The following is a 17,547-nucleotide window of genomic DNA, read 5'->3' as shown; positions in this document are numbered from 1 at the left end:
TACATGTAATCTCAAGTTCCTATTTCTGTTGATGATGATGATGATGATGATGATGATGATGATTAGTTTGTAGGGCACTCAACTGTGCAGTCATCAGCACCTGTACAAAGTCCCAATTTTTTCACAGTCCAATCTAGCCACTGCCATCAATGATGATGAAAACAACACAAACACCCAGTCCCTGGGCAGAGAAAATCCCCTACCTGGCCGGCAATCAAACATGGGACCCCATGATCCAGAGGTAGCAATGCTAACCACTAGACCACGAGCTGTGGATTTGTTTATTTTGAATCATTGACACAGACGTCTGATTCATTTAAAGTGAAGTAAATGGTTGTAATTGGTTTCTACACATATACTGATATTGCATTTCCTGATTGGCGTTTTGAGCCCTGTATAACTGATTAGTGATTGTCAGACTGTTGGTATGATTCTGGGTTAAAGGGCTGAAGCAGGGTTGCAACCTAAGAGCATGAAACAGCTTACTCTAGTAGTTAAATACAATAGATTACTACTCCTTACATGAAAGACGTGGATATTGAAGATGGAAATACACTTCTGAATGCACATATCATTTCCAAAAATCAGTAGCCTACAATCAACCAGTAGCATTGTGATGGCTCTATGACCAAAAAAAGTTTACCTATTGCATCACACTTATTAGCTTTTTTGTTAGTCTCCTATGGAAGCTGGGGCCCACCTCTCTGTTCTATTTATTAACATAGTAATAAGAGAATGAATATAATAAAATTAAATAATTCTACACAGTGGAGCCAATGTATACATTTACTGCAAGTTCAATGAGCATTCTTTTGCCTTGCACAAATATGTATTGTGTTGCTCTCAAAATTGTACTGATCCCATAAATACTATACTAGAAAAAACATCATTTTTCTCTCTTCACAGGCATTACACTGTCAGAATATTTCAGAGACATGGGTTACAACGTATCTATGATGGCTGACTCAACATCCCGTTGGGCTGAAGCTCTTCGAGAAATCTCAGGTCGATTGGCTGAAATGCCTGCAGACAGGTGAGGTGGAATTGTTTAATGGTTATTCTCTTTAATGTTGGATTTAATTAGAAACTACATTTAATTACTTTGTGTTGTACAGTGTGCCACCTTAAAGTGTAATAATCAACAGCAAAAAAAAAAAAAGCATTTTATCTGTATCTTCTAACTGTAAGGCAACAGAAATATTTTGAGCTAGAATCCCCGAAAACTTGTATGTACATCTGAGGTTTGGTCAAACCAAATTTTAACTATACTAATTTTATTTTTCATAATAATCACAACTATGGTATAGGCACCTATTCCACTTGCTCATCACGTTTTTTTAGTACCTTGTTTGTTGATAACTGGTGGCTGTGAAACTCACTTCCTCAGTTGTGGCTCTGTCTGTCATAAAGCCACTTTCCACATTCATCACTCTACACTTCATGAAACACATAGGTGGCCCCCTTGATGATTTTATGTAGGGTGCATAGCATATTGAGTTGCTCACTATCTTGGTGCAAACTGACATCGCCATTAAAATGTGAGGTTGATATGTCATTGATAGGAAAATGCTAGTTATTACGAAGGATTTTGAAATGTTAACTAGAGGTCACGGGTTATCATTGTATAATGCTGTGGCTTAGTAATGGTCCTAAGTACATCAAAGAACGGGAACTGAAGTTATGAAAATTCCTTAATTTTGAGTGTGTGAAATGTGGCCATCTTTTTCACCATATCTGAGGACTCAGTTTTTCTTATCTTGTGGCACTGTTTGATAGCAGAAAACTTACCTCTTCTGATCATAGTAAATGAGATGTTGCAAGCATAGACCTTTTCAATGATGAGGTGTGTGATATCCATTCTGACAATGAGTTTCTGAGCCACATCATATGGTTTTGTGTCTGGGCAGTGTGTGTTTTATATTCCAAATATGTTCTCTCTTTTTGATATGCGGTGCCACACTGTCAATTTGTATAACTGAGTTGCAGCTTTAGCATGCCGCGAGGTACCCGTTATTGTGAAAACTATATTTTCTCAGCTGCAACACGTTCTCCACATGCATACACATTGGCCAACATCATGTGAAACAGCTTTTGGTATTACTAATTTTTATACTTTCTTTCTTGGTGGTGCAGGGTATGAATTGTGGTACCCAGTTTCCTGATTGACGGTGTGAAGGTTGCCTTTTAAGATTTTCACAAAACATATATTTGACAGAAGTCATTTTGTTGTTTCTCAAACTGTTTACGTTTAAAACTTATACACTTTTCATGATTTTGGAACAGATCTAGAAATATTTATTCTTACTCCAATGTTGGTACTGCAGGAACAAGGTTTTAAAAAGGTTGAACACATTAACACACTGTCGAAGAATCCAGAGTTTACTCATGTTTCACATGCCATATGTTACGGATGGATCCCAAGAATACTAGTTTTTTCTACTCTCTATCTATAGGTGCCCCATTTTCACTACTCCATTTATTTAGTTGTGTATCAACTAGATTGCATGTACTTATGCTTATTTAGCATTTTGATTGTATTTTGGTGTTTCAAATAGTAACTTTTTTCGCCTTGAAGGTCTTCCTGCCTGTAGAGGTGGTCCTATTCAAGAACTGGAAGGACATGAAAAAATCTGAAATACTTTGTGACGTTTTTGATTATTATTTAGATGTTCCTAGTGAGAATGAAGATGAAGGTGACTGTGTATGAATGAATGCTTTATGGTTCTGAGGACTATTCCATTGACAGTGACATCTTTAGACCTGTAAAGAAGCATAAGGTGGCAGCATTTTCAAGTAATTCTGACACTAATGACGGTGATTCTGTTCTAATGAATGATTTATTTTATCATAATGTTAGCCTTTTTGAGACACTGCCTGAATCTCGAATGTGTTACGGTGATGAAAATCTTTATTTACCTACTTTCTTTTAGATGAAAGAGAGAAACAAGTTATTAAATGGTGAATCAAGTGAATACAGACAATGGTACATTAAATCAACTTTGTTTTTCTTTCAGATTGATTTCCTCGATTTTAATCGAACACCTGTGACAAGCCAATTTTTGTTGAGTATTGAGCATTAACTATTATTTCAAAGCAGTGGCATCTGATCTAACCAAAGAAAAAAATGGTTATTTACTTGAAAGGGCTTCATGAATTAAACTCTGTTGTTGATTTTGGTTCATCATAGAACATCCAAACAGTTGATTGCTGCCCAGTTTCTGAATTGTATAAATGTATCAAAGTTTCTTCTCCTGTTATAGTGTTGTATTCAGATTCTGCATTTTCTAGGACAAATTTTTCCGTACACAAACTGACGCGAGAATTCTGTTGAGAAAGTCAGATTGTGTGGAATCCATTGAGAACTGATCTGTTTCAGAACTAAAGATTCACACAAAATCAGATCCACTGCAGTTGTCAATACGCCTTTTATTCGCAGTAATCCATGTGCCAACCCTCTTGAATTATGTTGCACACAGCATTGTTGGTTTTTGGAGGAACGACAGATTTTAGTCAACCTCTACAAAATTTTCACTGACAGCATTACAACAATGAAATTCTGTAAACCAATTGTAAACAGTCCTCTCTGAAGATGACTGATTACTAAGTGTTAAATGAAGTGATTTGAGGCATTGATGCCAAGTTAGACCTTTACAAAAATTTTGCCATTTGCCCTCAGTGTAATGATTAATAGGCTACTGCTATTGTGACGGGCATTACAAATTGTAATCACATTAACTCTGATTTTATTTTGAAACAGAATACATTTATAAGTCGTAAATATGTGCTGTTTATGAATGAATTGGCACTTGCCGCACTCTATAAAATCTATGCATAAAATGTAAATAAAATAGAAAGAAACTTCCACATGGGAAAAATATATTAAAAACAAAGATTCCAAGACTTACCAAGTGGGAAAGTGCCGGCAGACAGGCACAATGAACAAAACACACACACAGAATTACTAGCTTTCGCAACCTATGGTTGCTTCTTCAGGAAAGAGGGAAGGAGAGGGAAAGACGAAAGGATGTGGGTTTTAAGGGAGAGGGTAAGGAGTCACTCCAATGCCGGGAGCGGAAAGACTTTCCTTAGGGGGAAAAAAGGACAGGTGTACACTCGCGCGCACACACATACACATCCATCCGCACATACACAGACACAAGCAGACATATTTATCACAACAGTGCAGAAAATGAAAGTTACAGCAAGAAAAGGGAGTAGACTTAAGATGTTCCACTTTATGGTTTTGGTATGTGCGTGCCTACAATAATTTATTTTTCTGTTCCAGTGGTTACCCTGCCTACTTAGGTGCACGACTTGCAAGTTTCTATGAGCGTGCAGGTCGTGTGAAGTGCTTAGGTAACCCAGACCGAGAGGGCTCTGTGAGTATTGTAGGAGCTGTGTCGCCACCAGGTGGTGACTTCTCAGATCCCGTAACAACTGCCACACTGGGTATTGTCCAGGTGTTCTGGGGTCTCGACAAGAAACTTGCCCAGCGAAAGCACTTCCCGTCCATCAACTGGCTCATCTCGTACAGGTATGCTTTTGACAGTGTTTGTAATACTGGTGAAATCATAAGCAGAAATACAGTGCAGCAGTTGATATGCAACCTCTGTGTGTAATCTGACAATGGAAAACCCAGGATGGATTAACATTGTAATATGAAATTGAATAGATTGCTGCTTACCTTATACAGTAGTTGTTTACGATGCACCACGGTGATATAGAGGAAGTTGATTTAAACAATTTGATAAAGGATTGTTTTGTGCTGCATTAAGGGGAGAGATGACAAATTGGCCTAACCTACAGCACATGTGTGGTGCCTGATGTTTTCAGTATTCTCTCGTTCTCTGCACAAAAACCATTTGTCCTAGAGAAAAAAATGAATAGGATCTTTTTGTAGGAAATTTAATGTGGTGAAATTTTTTACTTGGAGATGCATGAGGGGCTGTGGTAAAAAAAAAAAAAACTTACAGAAGTGACCATCAAATGCACCTCTATTCTCTCTCTCTCTCTCTCTCTCTCTCTCTCTCTCTCTCTCTCTCTCTCACCTCCTATCAATCAGAATTTTTATTATATCGCTAATGTCCCTCCTTTCTACCTCTACAAAAATTTGCAACTACACAAATTTTTGCTATGTTAAACCTTCCTTTGTTCTTTGTTCACTAATCTGTTAGGCCTTCGGCTTAGCTGTGAACTTACAAATTGTAAAGCTAACTTTTGTGCAATTTTTACTACACAGTTTTGTAGATTTTAACAGCATAAAATTAACAAGTAAATTATTCTGTCCGTCTGGCGTTCTTACTATGAGACTACTGTGCCTGTGAGGACTAAGTTATCAAATCAAAAATGTAAATACATTTTGTGTAACATTCACAAGTCTTTTTTTCTTTAATCCCTCACTAGAGAGTTTAAATCAAAGAAGACCAAAAAGGTCAAATTTTCATGTAGTTACAAATTTCTGTGCAGTGGTAGGAGGGAGTGGTATGAACGAAACACTAAAAATCCTGACCATTGGAGAAAGGGAGGGGTGAGTGAGTAAATGAATGAATGAATGAGTGGGTGTACCTTTGCAGGTCACTTTTGTATGTTTTTTCTTGAATAAGTCAAAAACTGTGGCCCGTAGTGAAAATACCTCATTACAAAATCAAACTAATTTAAATTTATAATCAGAAAAGTCTAATCCATTTTGTTCTCTGCAACCAATTTAGCAGAGTGAGAGAGGAAGTTGAAAATTTCACATATTGTGCATGCTCTGTAGCCTAGATAGTTTATGTACACCATTTTGAGATGGTATCCTGTCTTGATGGACCATAAGTGTACCATAGTAAATTGCTCATACCAACTTTTTCTAGGCCACTGTAAGACATTTAAGTCAGCATTTACACCCTGTAGAGGATGCATTGAGTGGCTGATAGATACACTAAAAGTAGACTATAACAACTAATTTTATTCATAAGTAACTAACTAATTAATTAATTCTTGTGGAAAGTGATACACAATAATCCATGGTATGAAATTGTACATTAAGTAGGACGGATGGCAACAGACCTTGGCAAAAGTAAAACAGAAAATTCAATTAAAATAATGGATAAAGAACGTGATACATTTTACATTTAACCATTATCAACCACTTTGCAATTATCATTAGCATAATTAAGTTCTCTTTAATTTGTTTATTGCCTTGGTGTCTTGTATCCTGAAATAAGTAAACATCTAAAATTGTTGTAAAATGTTTGTGCAACTTTATTTGTAACAGCAACTGAAGTTTTACAGAAAGAAAACTTCAGGAAGAATTTGTTCCATAACATACTTGTTAAAATTATATATAATGTTCCTATTATACTCTGATGTAACAAAAGTTGTAGAACACCTCCTAATATCATGTCAGACCTCCATTTGCATGGCATAGTGCAGCAACTCAACAATGCATGGACTCAAACAAGTTGTTGGAAGTCCCCCCAAATATTGAGCCGTGCTGCCTCTGTAGTCGTCCCTAATTGTGAAAGTGTTCCCAATACACAATGCTGTGCATGAACTGACCTTCCAATTATGTCCCGTAAATGTTTGATGAGACTGGGACTCATGTTGGGCGATCAGGTGGCCAAATCATTCGTTCGAATTGTCCAGAATGTCCTTCAAACCATTGCATACAATTGTGGCTCAGTGACAATGTTTAAGAGCATGAAGTCCATGAATGGCTGCAAATGGTCTCATAGTCGGTGAACATAACCATTTCCAGTCAATGTTCGATTCAATTGGACCAGAGGATCCAGTCCACTCCATGTAAACGTAGCTCACACCATTATGGAACCACCACCGCACAATGCCTAGTTGACAACTTGGGTCCATGGCTTCATGGGGTCTGGGCCACATTCAGATCCCACCGTCAGCTCTTACCAACTGGAATGGGACTCCTGTGAACAGGCTACTGTTTTCCAGTCATGTGGGGTCAGCTGATAGTCACAAGGCCAGGAAAGTAGCTGCAGACAATTGTGTGCTGTTAGCAAAGGCACTCACATCGGTCGTCTGCTGCCGTAGCCCATTAACACCACATTTTGCTACACTGCCCTAACAAATATGTTCATCATATGGCTCACATTGATTTCTGTGTTTTTTTCATGCAGTGTTGCTTGTCTGTTATTGACATCTCTATGCAAGTGCCCCTGGCTCTTCATCATTAAGTGAAGGCAATCAGGTACTGCATTGTCCACGATGAGAGATAATGCCTGAAATTAGGTATTCTCAGCAGGCTCTAGATGCTGTGGATATCGAAATATTAAATTCCCTAATGATTTCAGAAATGGAATGTCCCATGCATCTAGCTCTGCCATCCTAGGTTCAGTGTCTGTTAATTCCTGTTGTGCAGCCATAATCATGATTGAAACATTTTTACATGAGTCACCTGAGTACAAATGATAGAAGCATCAATGCACTGCCCTTTTATACCTCTTGTATGCGATACAACCATCATATGTACATCTGATTTCTGTCAGCTCAGTGTGTATCTCTCAATTGCATTTTTTGATCTGTAGCTTAGTCACATATTTATTTTAACAGTAAATACATGCGTGCTCTGGATGACTTCTATGACAAGAACTTCCCTGAGTTTGTGCCATTGCGTACAAAGGTGAAAGAGATTCTGCAAGAGGAAGAAGATCTGTCTGAAATTGTACAACTGGTTGGTAAAGCATCCTTGGCAGAAACTGACAAGATTACACTTGAGGTGGCCAAACTATTGAAGGATGACTTCCTGCAGCAGAACAGGTTGGTTGCTACTATAGATAGGGCTTTACAAAAACTTTTCAGCTTTGTGTTTCATAGTTCTCTCAATATGACTTCAATTTTCCAGTATTTCATTCTGTTTCCTATTAGCCGTTTACACAAGACATTTGTCTGCAGTTTTCCATTTTCCGTGGGTCCTGATTTGTTTTGTACTGAATTTAGGAACCAAACCAATTGTACGTAGGCTAGTGGTGCTGCCTTAGAGGTAACACAGCATTCATATTGTTAATGATTTTGTAAAATTATTTACTTGAGCCTTATTTCACACAAATGGTATCATTACCAGTTCGGGCCTGTTAGATAATCATCAGACGATCTAAATGTATTACAATGTAATTTATCAATGTCTGGCTGGGAAAGGAGCATATCCTGCCATGGTCAGTTATAGTTTGATGAGACACTGTGTAACATTCACATTGTCTGATGGCTTGTTAACAAGTCAAAACTGGTAATGATACCATTTGTGTGACCTGAAGCTGAAGTTTCTAATTTAAGTGCAAACTGATTGTACTAAGTACAGGAAATATATTCACAGCTGTAAATATTGACTGCCATCAGCTATTTGACAGAATGACGACAATGAAAATTTGTTCCCGATAAGGACTCGAACCCAGATTTCCCACTTATCGCAAGCTGTCACCTTACCATTAGGCACGACTCATGGTGAGATCCAAACATCTGTATGTCATCAACCTCGTGTCTATATCATGCTTGTATATCTGAAGGAATTTACATCAGAATTTGCATTAATACACACACACTGCAAGTGTATGAAGAGTCTTCTGTTCTGTCGATACAGTGTGTTAGTGAACTTCCTGGCAGATTAATACTGTGTGCTGGACCGAGACTCGAACTCATGACCTTTGCCTTTCGCGGGCAAGCTTTTGTAAAGTTTGGAAGGTAGGAGACGAGGTACTGGCAGAAGTAAAGCTATGAGGATGGGGCGTGTGTCATGCTTGGGTAGCTCAGTTGGTAGAGCACTTGCCCGCAAAAGGCAAAGGTCCAGAGTTCAAGTCTTGGTCTGGCACACAGTTTTAATCTGCCAGGAAGTTTCATATTAGCGCACACTTCGTTGCAGAGTGAAACTCATTCTGAGTGTGTGTTAGTAGTAAATACAGGTATATCCTCTAGTGGCTTCATACATCACCTCAGAAACTAGCCCAGGATAATACCCTCCTGAAGTGAAGGGAATGTACCAGCCAAAGAGGAGTACATTTAGCTGCCATACAGCTGTGATAGTGCCGTGACTAGTGCCCATGGGAATTTGTATCAAGACAGTGCTGTTAAACCTTTTAGCACTATGCCTGTGCGCCGTATGGGAGAGCATCTGCTTAGTGTGTCACAGACTCTGTTTAAGCACATAAAATGGATAGTCCCTTGTTTTGTTGCTAAAAGGGCTCTATTTAGTGGTGGTGCAAGAAGAGAGCCATTTGTTTGTGAATGTTTATGCAGTAGGAATTATTTGTAGGGACCTGACAAAGGTAGAGATTTTGGCTGCTTTATATGGAGATCTACGATAAAAAACAGGTGCTGACAGAAGATTCATGTTTTCTAGAAGAAAGTATGAGGGATGAATCACTCGCTTAAGTGTTTCAGTTGCCTGTAAAGAGTGTTCCTTTTCATGATTTGTATGGGAGCAATGTTCAGGTCTTCATTTCCATTTGGGACTTCACAGTAATGGTGTAAACAGTGTTACTCTATTCAGACAATGGTTCAGACCATCAGTTACAATCTGTTGCAACAAAGAAACTTAGACAATCTAAAAATAATCTCCATATGGCATAAATTGTCTATATTAAAGTTACATGAAATATTATTTTGCATATATGCATCCTCAAGTTGCCTAAACTTCGTGATTATTGGTCCATACTCGTGTTGTCAGTCAGGATTTGTAAGTAAATTTTGGGACTTGAACATTTTGGCTGTATTGTTCATTTGCTTTTGCATCACACAGGATTACTGTATCGAAAGTAACTACAATAAAACCATATAAAATATTCAACTGCATTTACATACCATTATGCATTCCTCTACTAGTTTTGCAAATGCAGACAAATGTAACTGTACCATCAGAGAGAGGCAGCTTCACAATTTTCACTTGTTTCTTGTTCATAAATTGTGTATTTGAAATTTTTATTTTGAAGTACTCGTTTCCTGTAACTGACATACATTTTGCTTTTAAATGGTGCAAGAGTAATGTTCCTATAGTGTTTCTCTTGGTGCCAGTGTTGTTGATGACAGTTGGCTTGATTATTTTCACTGCTTTATCCAAAATATTTATTGAAACTGTTCTTTAAATTCATTCTTCATTACATATTCTCAGCTGCACATTTATTTCATACAATTGTGCAACTGAGAAATTGAAATAAAGAATAAATTTAAGCAGTGTTGTAGATCACACTCACCTTATTAATATAAAGAAGGATGCTAATAACCATAAAAAATTGTAATAATAAAATCAGATATCTGTTAAGTGTTGGGTAAAAGATTAAAAGCAACACCATATTTTTTTCAGCTACTCACCATATGATCGTTTCTGCCCATTCTACAAGACAGTAGGCATGCTGAAAAACATGATTGCTTTCTATGACATGTCACGGCATGCAGTTGAATCTACTGCTCAGAGTGAGAACAAGATCACTTGGAATGTTATCAGAGATTCTATGGGCAACATTCTGTATCAGCTTTCGTCTATGAAATTCAAGGTAAAATAACTTACTTTAATTGGGCTGAGACTTACAGGTCTGGCAAATTAGATAAAGAAAAAAGCTTAATATGAAAATAATTTTGTAGTGCTGACAAAACACTGTGCATGTCCACACTTCTTTTTTCTTGTAACATGAAATGAAAATAGTTAAACATGAAAGGATTGCATTTCTTGGATAAACAAATGTGCCTGTTTCCTGCAGTTGCAATGTCACTTAGACCTGTGAGACACTACACAATAATTTTGCCCAGAAACAAAAGTATGTGCTATCTATAATATACAGATTGCACAGAATGTGTCTATTGCAATAGATAAAGGTGAGAAATTTCTTTTAACAAAAAAAAAATTCAGTGCTCTCAGTTTGCGATAAAAGATTTTACACTATTAACGTGTGCACAACCAACAAATTGTGTTGAGTGAACAGGGGTGCTCCCATCCCATAAAATACAGCTATTGGTTTGTTGCAGAGAAATTGATTGCAAAACCTTATGTTACCCATATGTTTTAAATTTGGGTCATTAGGGCAATAACATTGTGATTCTATTTAATGTCCTTATACAGCCCCCCCTCCCAGTGGCAATTTTGACATGATATCCTTTCCTGCTTTAATACAAGAGCTTCCCCAGCCATCAATATCACTAGAAATTAACACCATTGTGAATGTTTGGATGTAAGAACAGATGCTAAATGCATCATTGACTATGTAATCATCTTCTCATTGTGCTTCTTTAGATTTCCTGATTTGTTAAAATATGAGGTGTGTTCAGAAAATTAACAGGCTTTTTTTTTTAAGAATATTACTTTCTCAACTGCATCAATGTATTCCTCTTCAAAATAATCACTGTAGAAAAAATATGCACTCTTTTTCAGTCCCAGAAACATTTATGGAACTCAGTCTTAAGCATAGCTTTTAGATCCATCAGTGATGCGTTCTTGATATTGTCTATGCTTTTGAAACAGTGGCACTCTAAAGTATAATTTCTGTACAGAAACAGAAAAGCCACATATTAGTAGTAATTCTTAGTGATTGTTAGACTTTGTGGCAAGTATTTGTTTTGCACTATGCCATAAAAAACAAAGAACAAAGCTAGCACAAGTTCCACATTTGACCACACTCATTGAGCTTCTTTCAGCCTTGGTGATCCAGAATATTTCCACTTAGCCAGCTGAGCCTTAGTAGTTCTGCCTTGTCAGTGACTTTCGTGACTCATGAGCATCTTGCATTCGCTGCTGTTCTTGTATGAAATTCAACTGTTTTCAAACAAATTTAGCTGTCATGTTACATATCAGTCAGCAAAATAAATAAATAAATAAATAAAAATTAAAAAAGAATTGTGGTTTGGGCTAATTTCATTGACTTTCCTGATAGTGATTCGGTGATCATTCATAATTATTTCGTTCTCTTTTTGTAAGATTTCATTGGTTGATGAATTGCTGAGGCGTAAAGGGCACTTTCTGCCCTCAATTCTTTAAACGCCTTCTTCAAAATGCTTTACTACTTGTAAGTCCTTGTTTTATCCAGTAGAGTCACCAAAAGCAATATTTAAGACTTCTAAAACTTGGCTGTGGTTTGTTCTGTTCTTCCAGCAAAATTAAATATGAATTCTCTGTTCCATTTCTATACAAAGTAAGTAATTGTCAGTGCTAGTAAAACATATGTAATCTTTTTGACAGCTGACACCAGACTAAATATTAAATATGGCTAACATAGTGTACATACTTATAAGACATGTTTACCAGCTCAACAGCAAAATAAATTCACAAGTCAAACCTACACAGCATGTGAAATTACATTTTTGTTACTTTTCGAACATACCAATTGTCACTTTTCCAGTCACTTCATTTCCAGAAAAAGACATGAGTGATTTTATGTGAAGGATTATGGTTTGCTCCCATTTGAATTTTTGAAGGTGTTGACACATTTGAGATGGTGTTGGACTGTAACTCAGTTGAAAAAGTTAACATAATGATAAAATGAGTTACGTGAAAACAGTCATCGTTATCATCATTTTCACTAGGAACATATAAATTATCACTTCAATAATCTTCAAAAGTATTCCAGATTCCTTCATCTCCTTCGATTTTTCTCAATAGAACCATCTTTAAAAGCAGAAGAAACTTAAAGATGACGACAGTAACTATTTGAAATATCAAAATACAGTCAAGATGGTGGGTAAACAAAACAGTAATATTAGGAAAAGGATAGATTGCTACTCACCATAAAGATGACACAGTGAATTGGAAAGAGCACAATGAAAAGTCTTTTCGTTGTGTCTGTGTGCAACTCAGTGTGTCACCTTTACAGTAAATGGCAATCTATCCTTTTCCGAATATTGTTGACTTTCCAAGCAGGAGTTCTCATGGTCTAAATAAGCAGAAGGTACATGAAGGCCATCAAGAAAATACATTGACCACTGATGATGCACACAACTGCACGGATTACCCTGACATGCCTCCCTCCTCGTTCCAAGTTCTCTCTGCCGCCCCAGTCTACTTTAAATTCCCCCGTACACATGAACAGCATTTCCGAAGTGTTCTGTGTTCCGGAATAGCATCTCAGCATTTAATGTAAGTGAGTGATCCAGCCCAAAACCCAGATGCAGTTAGGTACACAAATGAAATTACACATTTTCAGAGACTCTGATGCTCCATTTACGTTTGATACTGAGGTGCTATTCCAGAACTTGGAGATCCTTGGCAGTTCTGTTCATGTGCAAGGGGAAATGTAAAGTAGACTGAGGTGGCAGTGAGCAGTGAGAATTTGGATCAAGGAGGGGGAGGCATGTCAGGGTAATATGTGCAGTTGAGTGAACTGCTGTGCCAAGGAGGATTAGTGGTTAATGCACCTATATGTGTTTGAGACCAGTAAAGTCTCTGTGATTGCCATTTCATTTGTAGATGATTATGTATTGTTTGCCTGTATGGTTCTGTATTTCAAATTTATTTGCAATAATAGATCTCCAAAGATGTAGTAGCTTCATATGGCCCTAACTTTCCTGTACTTTATGTTGTCAGGGAAAAACACCTGAAAATGTTGGTTTGTTAAGATGATGTATTAATTGACGGACAAAAGCCAGGCTCAAATCACTCAGCTGACTTTCATTTTCTAGATTCATCATTTGACAGGCTTCATATTAGTCACATGCTTGTCATTGCTGCATTTATATGCAGTTTCCGTGGTGCCAGAAAATGAAATTGCGGAGAACTCAGCAATTAGTGAACTCTTGTCAAATAGCTTTGAAAGAAAATGTTATGGCACAGTATTCTTAATAATGAATAAGGAAAAAAAATAGTAGAATGTGTTTAATGATGTCGGTATATTAGACTGTTCTGTAATATTTGCTAATATATTCTTCATTCAGGTGGGTGTATTAGCTTCCGCGATCTATAAGGGTTTCATTACATAAGAAGTGGAAACAGATTCAAATTCCTTCCCTTGCATTTTTTTTATTTGAAATCGTAAGCTTTTTATGCAAAACTGTCATCAGATAAATTTCCTTTACTGCCTTTGTTTTGTGGTCTTGTGGTTTCTCTCTGTACCTACTGACTGGGAGACTGCAGAATGCAATGAAGTGCTAACCTAAGCTTTTTGTGGCTAGAAGGTGCAGAATATGATCAACTGGACCTCATGAAACCAGATGAGAGATGTTTGTGGAAAATAAATCTTGGAAGTTGCAGAAGTTCCTGTAATATACTTAGGAGGTACCAAGAAGTATATTGTACACACAAATCATTCCTGCACCACTGCCCCTCCCCCTCCCCACTTAATTAAATTTAATGACAGTGCCATAGTGGAGGACAAATTCTGCTTATCACACGCTGAAACTGGATTGCCTCCCCAGAAACTTTTGATGAAATGGCAGAGATTCTCTTTCTTCTGCTGTCAGTTTGTATTCCAGTTTTGCTGGTTGGTAGACAGATATTTTTCTTCCATTACTATAGTTTTTCAGAAATACATTCCACAATATTACAGCTTGTCATTTTCCACTTAGTTAAATTGCGATTGTACTAGTGCCAACTGTGCGTATTCTATAATGTATGATGTTTCTTTTACCTAACATCTTGGTACAGTATGGAAGTAAATTTGTGTACAGACATAATAAGTGTTTCATTTAAATTTTCAGGACCCAGTTAAGGATGGAGAAGCGAAGATCAAGGCAGACTTTGAGCAACTTCACGAAGACATTCAGCAGTCCTTTAGAAACCTGGAGGATTAAAATGGTAGCTGCCTGCAATTAACTCGGTGCAGTTGTCTCCTTCGGTAGCCTCTCTAGGACTGCCAAGTGGCATGGTTGCTCGACATCTAAGCATTCCTTTGCCCCATAAGGACTAAAGCAGATGGAATTTCAGTTTCAGACTGGTTTCATTGGTGCTAAGATTATGTTGTGCCCATTTCTGCTTCTCACATTCCAGCAGAGAAGAATTTACTTCCATATTCTTCCGTTTTCCTTCTTCCTGCTTTTAAGTATCAGTATGGAGGTAACTTAAATTATAAATCCCATTTAACTGTGTGTGCTGCAGTCCTGTAAATTTATTTGCCCCTCTAAATCCCTCCTGTGTGTAACATGAGATTGCCATCTGTATGTATGTACACACCATACTGCAGTATTTGAAATCAGTTAGAAGATGAATCACATCACTTACTCATTGTTTCACATAGCATGCGTGCAAACTGCCATCAATTTCCTATTTATTTGAATAGTTCTCACATTTGCAGTGTTGCAGATTCTTTTAATTATTATCCCATTGAGACTGAGTCAATCCTGCAGTTGTAACTCACTATTTACACACACATTTAAGTGTTAAAAAAAGAAAGAAAAAATAACTGTTGTATATTGAAAGTACAAGGAACAAAGTTGCATTTAAAATTGTTAATGTATTTTATATTTCTCTGTAGACACAAAGTTAATTCAGTTTGCTTAATGGAGATATGTGTAAACCTTACATAGCAGTTTGTGCACAAAGTGTGTATATGTGAAGTGGAGATGGTTTCTAATTTGCTGATTGATTGCCAGTATTAATTTAAACAACTGTAGTTGTGGGATGTAGTGGGAAGATATTTTTTCCATAAAATTGGTGGATGTATGTGTCAGATATTGGTTGCATGTGTAAAATAGTCATCCCGGTAACTGTAAAGCTTTAGAATAGCAGGGTACAGTTACTGACTGTATAGTTGTACAGGTGTTGTTACTTTTAAGAATTTATTGACACAAAGGTGAAAGTCTATTATTGTATTGTAATGTTTATAGCATTTAAGGTTTAAAAAATCCTATGTCTGTGTATAAATGTTACCATTCCTCACGAAACATAACTGTGTAGAAATACGGTCAACTTCATATTCATTTGCATTTCACTGTTGTCACATGAATAAATTATCCAACATGATCACAACTAGTTTTTCTCTCTCGTAATACCACCCATTTTGCTCAAATTGGAGCCTGCTAAGTCTTAAAATCTGCCTTGAATGCAGGATTCAGCTGTAATTTATTATTTTAATCATCTTCTCATTCAGAATGGTGTGGAATGAAGAATGTTTGCTTAGAGTTGTGGCTTTGCAAGCTGATATCGTAAGTTTGTGTTTAGAAACTTTTCCATATGTTTTAATTCTGAGCAAACATGGAAAACATAAATGACATGGGGAAATCACTAAAGATGTAAAAGATATAAGCTTGGGAGAAAAAATCCACTTGAAATTATTAAATTTATATGTTCGTTACCGATATTCATAATACTTATGAGGGGTTGGGGCTCTTGGACCTAGATAGAAACAGTTACGGATGTGTCAGACTAGCCTGCTTGCACACCAGCTACTTAACAAGTACACTAACAGCAGTACTGTCAGATGAATCAATAGGCATGCTTAGGAAATAGAAAATGGAAGGGAGAGAAATGCAGCTGCAGGGAGAACTCTGCATCAGAGAAAGGAGGTACTGTTAAAGGGTACAAGACTTTTATCATTATCAGATTTTCAACATACATCTTTCAGTTCCAAAGCAAAATTCACTTTTGGTATGAGTGAAGATTTCATTCCACTGTAAGTTTAACAAACTGATCATTGTAATAGCTTTATATGACTAGGAAGAGCATAATCATCTCCCCCACCCTCCCCCCACACCAAAATAAATAAATAAATAAATAAAGGTTCAAAGCTCCTCAAATTGTGTGTATATTTGAACCACAATGCCTCAGCAAATTGAGGGTCTTCTGCTTACACTCTATTTTTCAGACTTAATCAGTTACTAGGTAGCTGTTTTAATGCAGTGAAACCCCCTTCCAAAATGTTAGCTTTCCCTGCAGCACAATTTTCAAGCTCTGCGCAGGATACTGAAGTAAGGATGTTTTATTTTCTTTCTCTTCTGGAACTCTCATTTCTGAACCATCATTGTATTGTAGTAATAGTGTAGTTGATACGTGGCCAGGTAAAAAACACCAAATGGACTTTTAAGACAATGATAGTTATGATAAATTGTTTATATATATGACAACACAACAGAACCAAAAACTTCTCAGCAATTTTTTTTTCTAATTTAAACTGTTTCTTAATGTTTCCTGGCAGGTTAAAAGTGTATACCAGACTTAAAGCCAGTAGCAGATCTTTCCTTTGATGGACAGCCTCTATAGACTGAAAGATTCCTTGTGGAAACAGCATCTACATTGTGGCAGTGTCATTTCTCCAGCAATCCCTTCTCTTTTCTGGAGTACTTGTCTAGCAAGGTTGGCAGCAAAGATTCTGAAGTGGCTGGAAAAGTATAGTAGAACTGTAAATGGGAGCTGGGAGGCATGCCTGGATAGCTCAGTTGAACACAATTTTGTAATTGGCCAGGGAAGTTCATAATAGCCTATTCTGCACTCAAGAAGAAAAGATTTAATCTGTCTGTGATTTGATCTTTTACATTGCCAAGTCAACAGTTGTGGTTTATTCACCTATCCTTAATGTCACAACAAAAACAATCAATTATTTATAAAATTATTTAATTGGCTAGATAAAAAATCTACTCACCAAGTGGCAGCAGAACACATACGCATAAGAGTGCTGTGATTGGCAAGCTTTTGGAGCC

General features: G+C 37.0%; 1 protein-coding gene across 3 annotated transcripts in view; it reads left to right on the top strand.

The window, feature by feature from the left end:
- LOC126291978 (V-type proton ATPase catalytic subunit A) overlaps positions 1-15,880 on the top strand; it is a 29,124-nt gene extending 13,244 nt beyond the window's left edge. For all 3 annotated transcript variants that reach the window (XM_049985731.1, XM_049985732.1, XM_049985733.1), the window contains exons 8-12: positions 907-1,033; positions 4,286-4,534; positions 7,558-7,764; positions 10,298-10,487; positions 14,614-15,880. In XM_049985731.1, the coding sequence (XP_049841688.1) occupies positions 907-1,033; positions 4,286-4,534; positions 7,558-7,764; positions 10,298-10,487; positions 14,614-14,706 (866 nt within the window). In that variant the 3' untranslated portion in view covers positions 14,707-15,880. The remainder of the gene's footprint in view (positions 1-906; positions 1,034-4,285; positions 4,535-7,557; positions 7,765-10,297; positions 10,488-14,613) is intronic.
- The last annotated feature ends 1,667 nt before the right edge of the window (positions 15,881-17,547 follow it).

Source organism: Schistocerca gregaria, chromosome 9 (genome assembly GCF_023897955.1).
Source record: "Schistocerca gregaria isolate iqSchGreg1 chromosome 9, iqSchGreg1.2, whole genome shotgun sequence".
In the NCBI taxonomy this organism is placed as follows: domain Eukaryota; kingdom Metazoa; phylum Arthropoda; class Insecta; order Orthoptera; family Acrididae; genus Schistocerca; species Schistocerca gregaria.
Note: the sequence above shows the minus strand (reverse complement) of the source record. Positions and strands in the feature narration are given on the sequence as shown.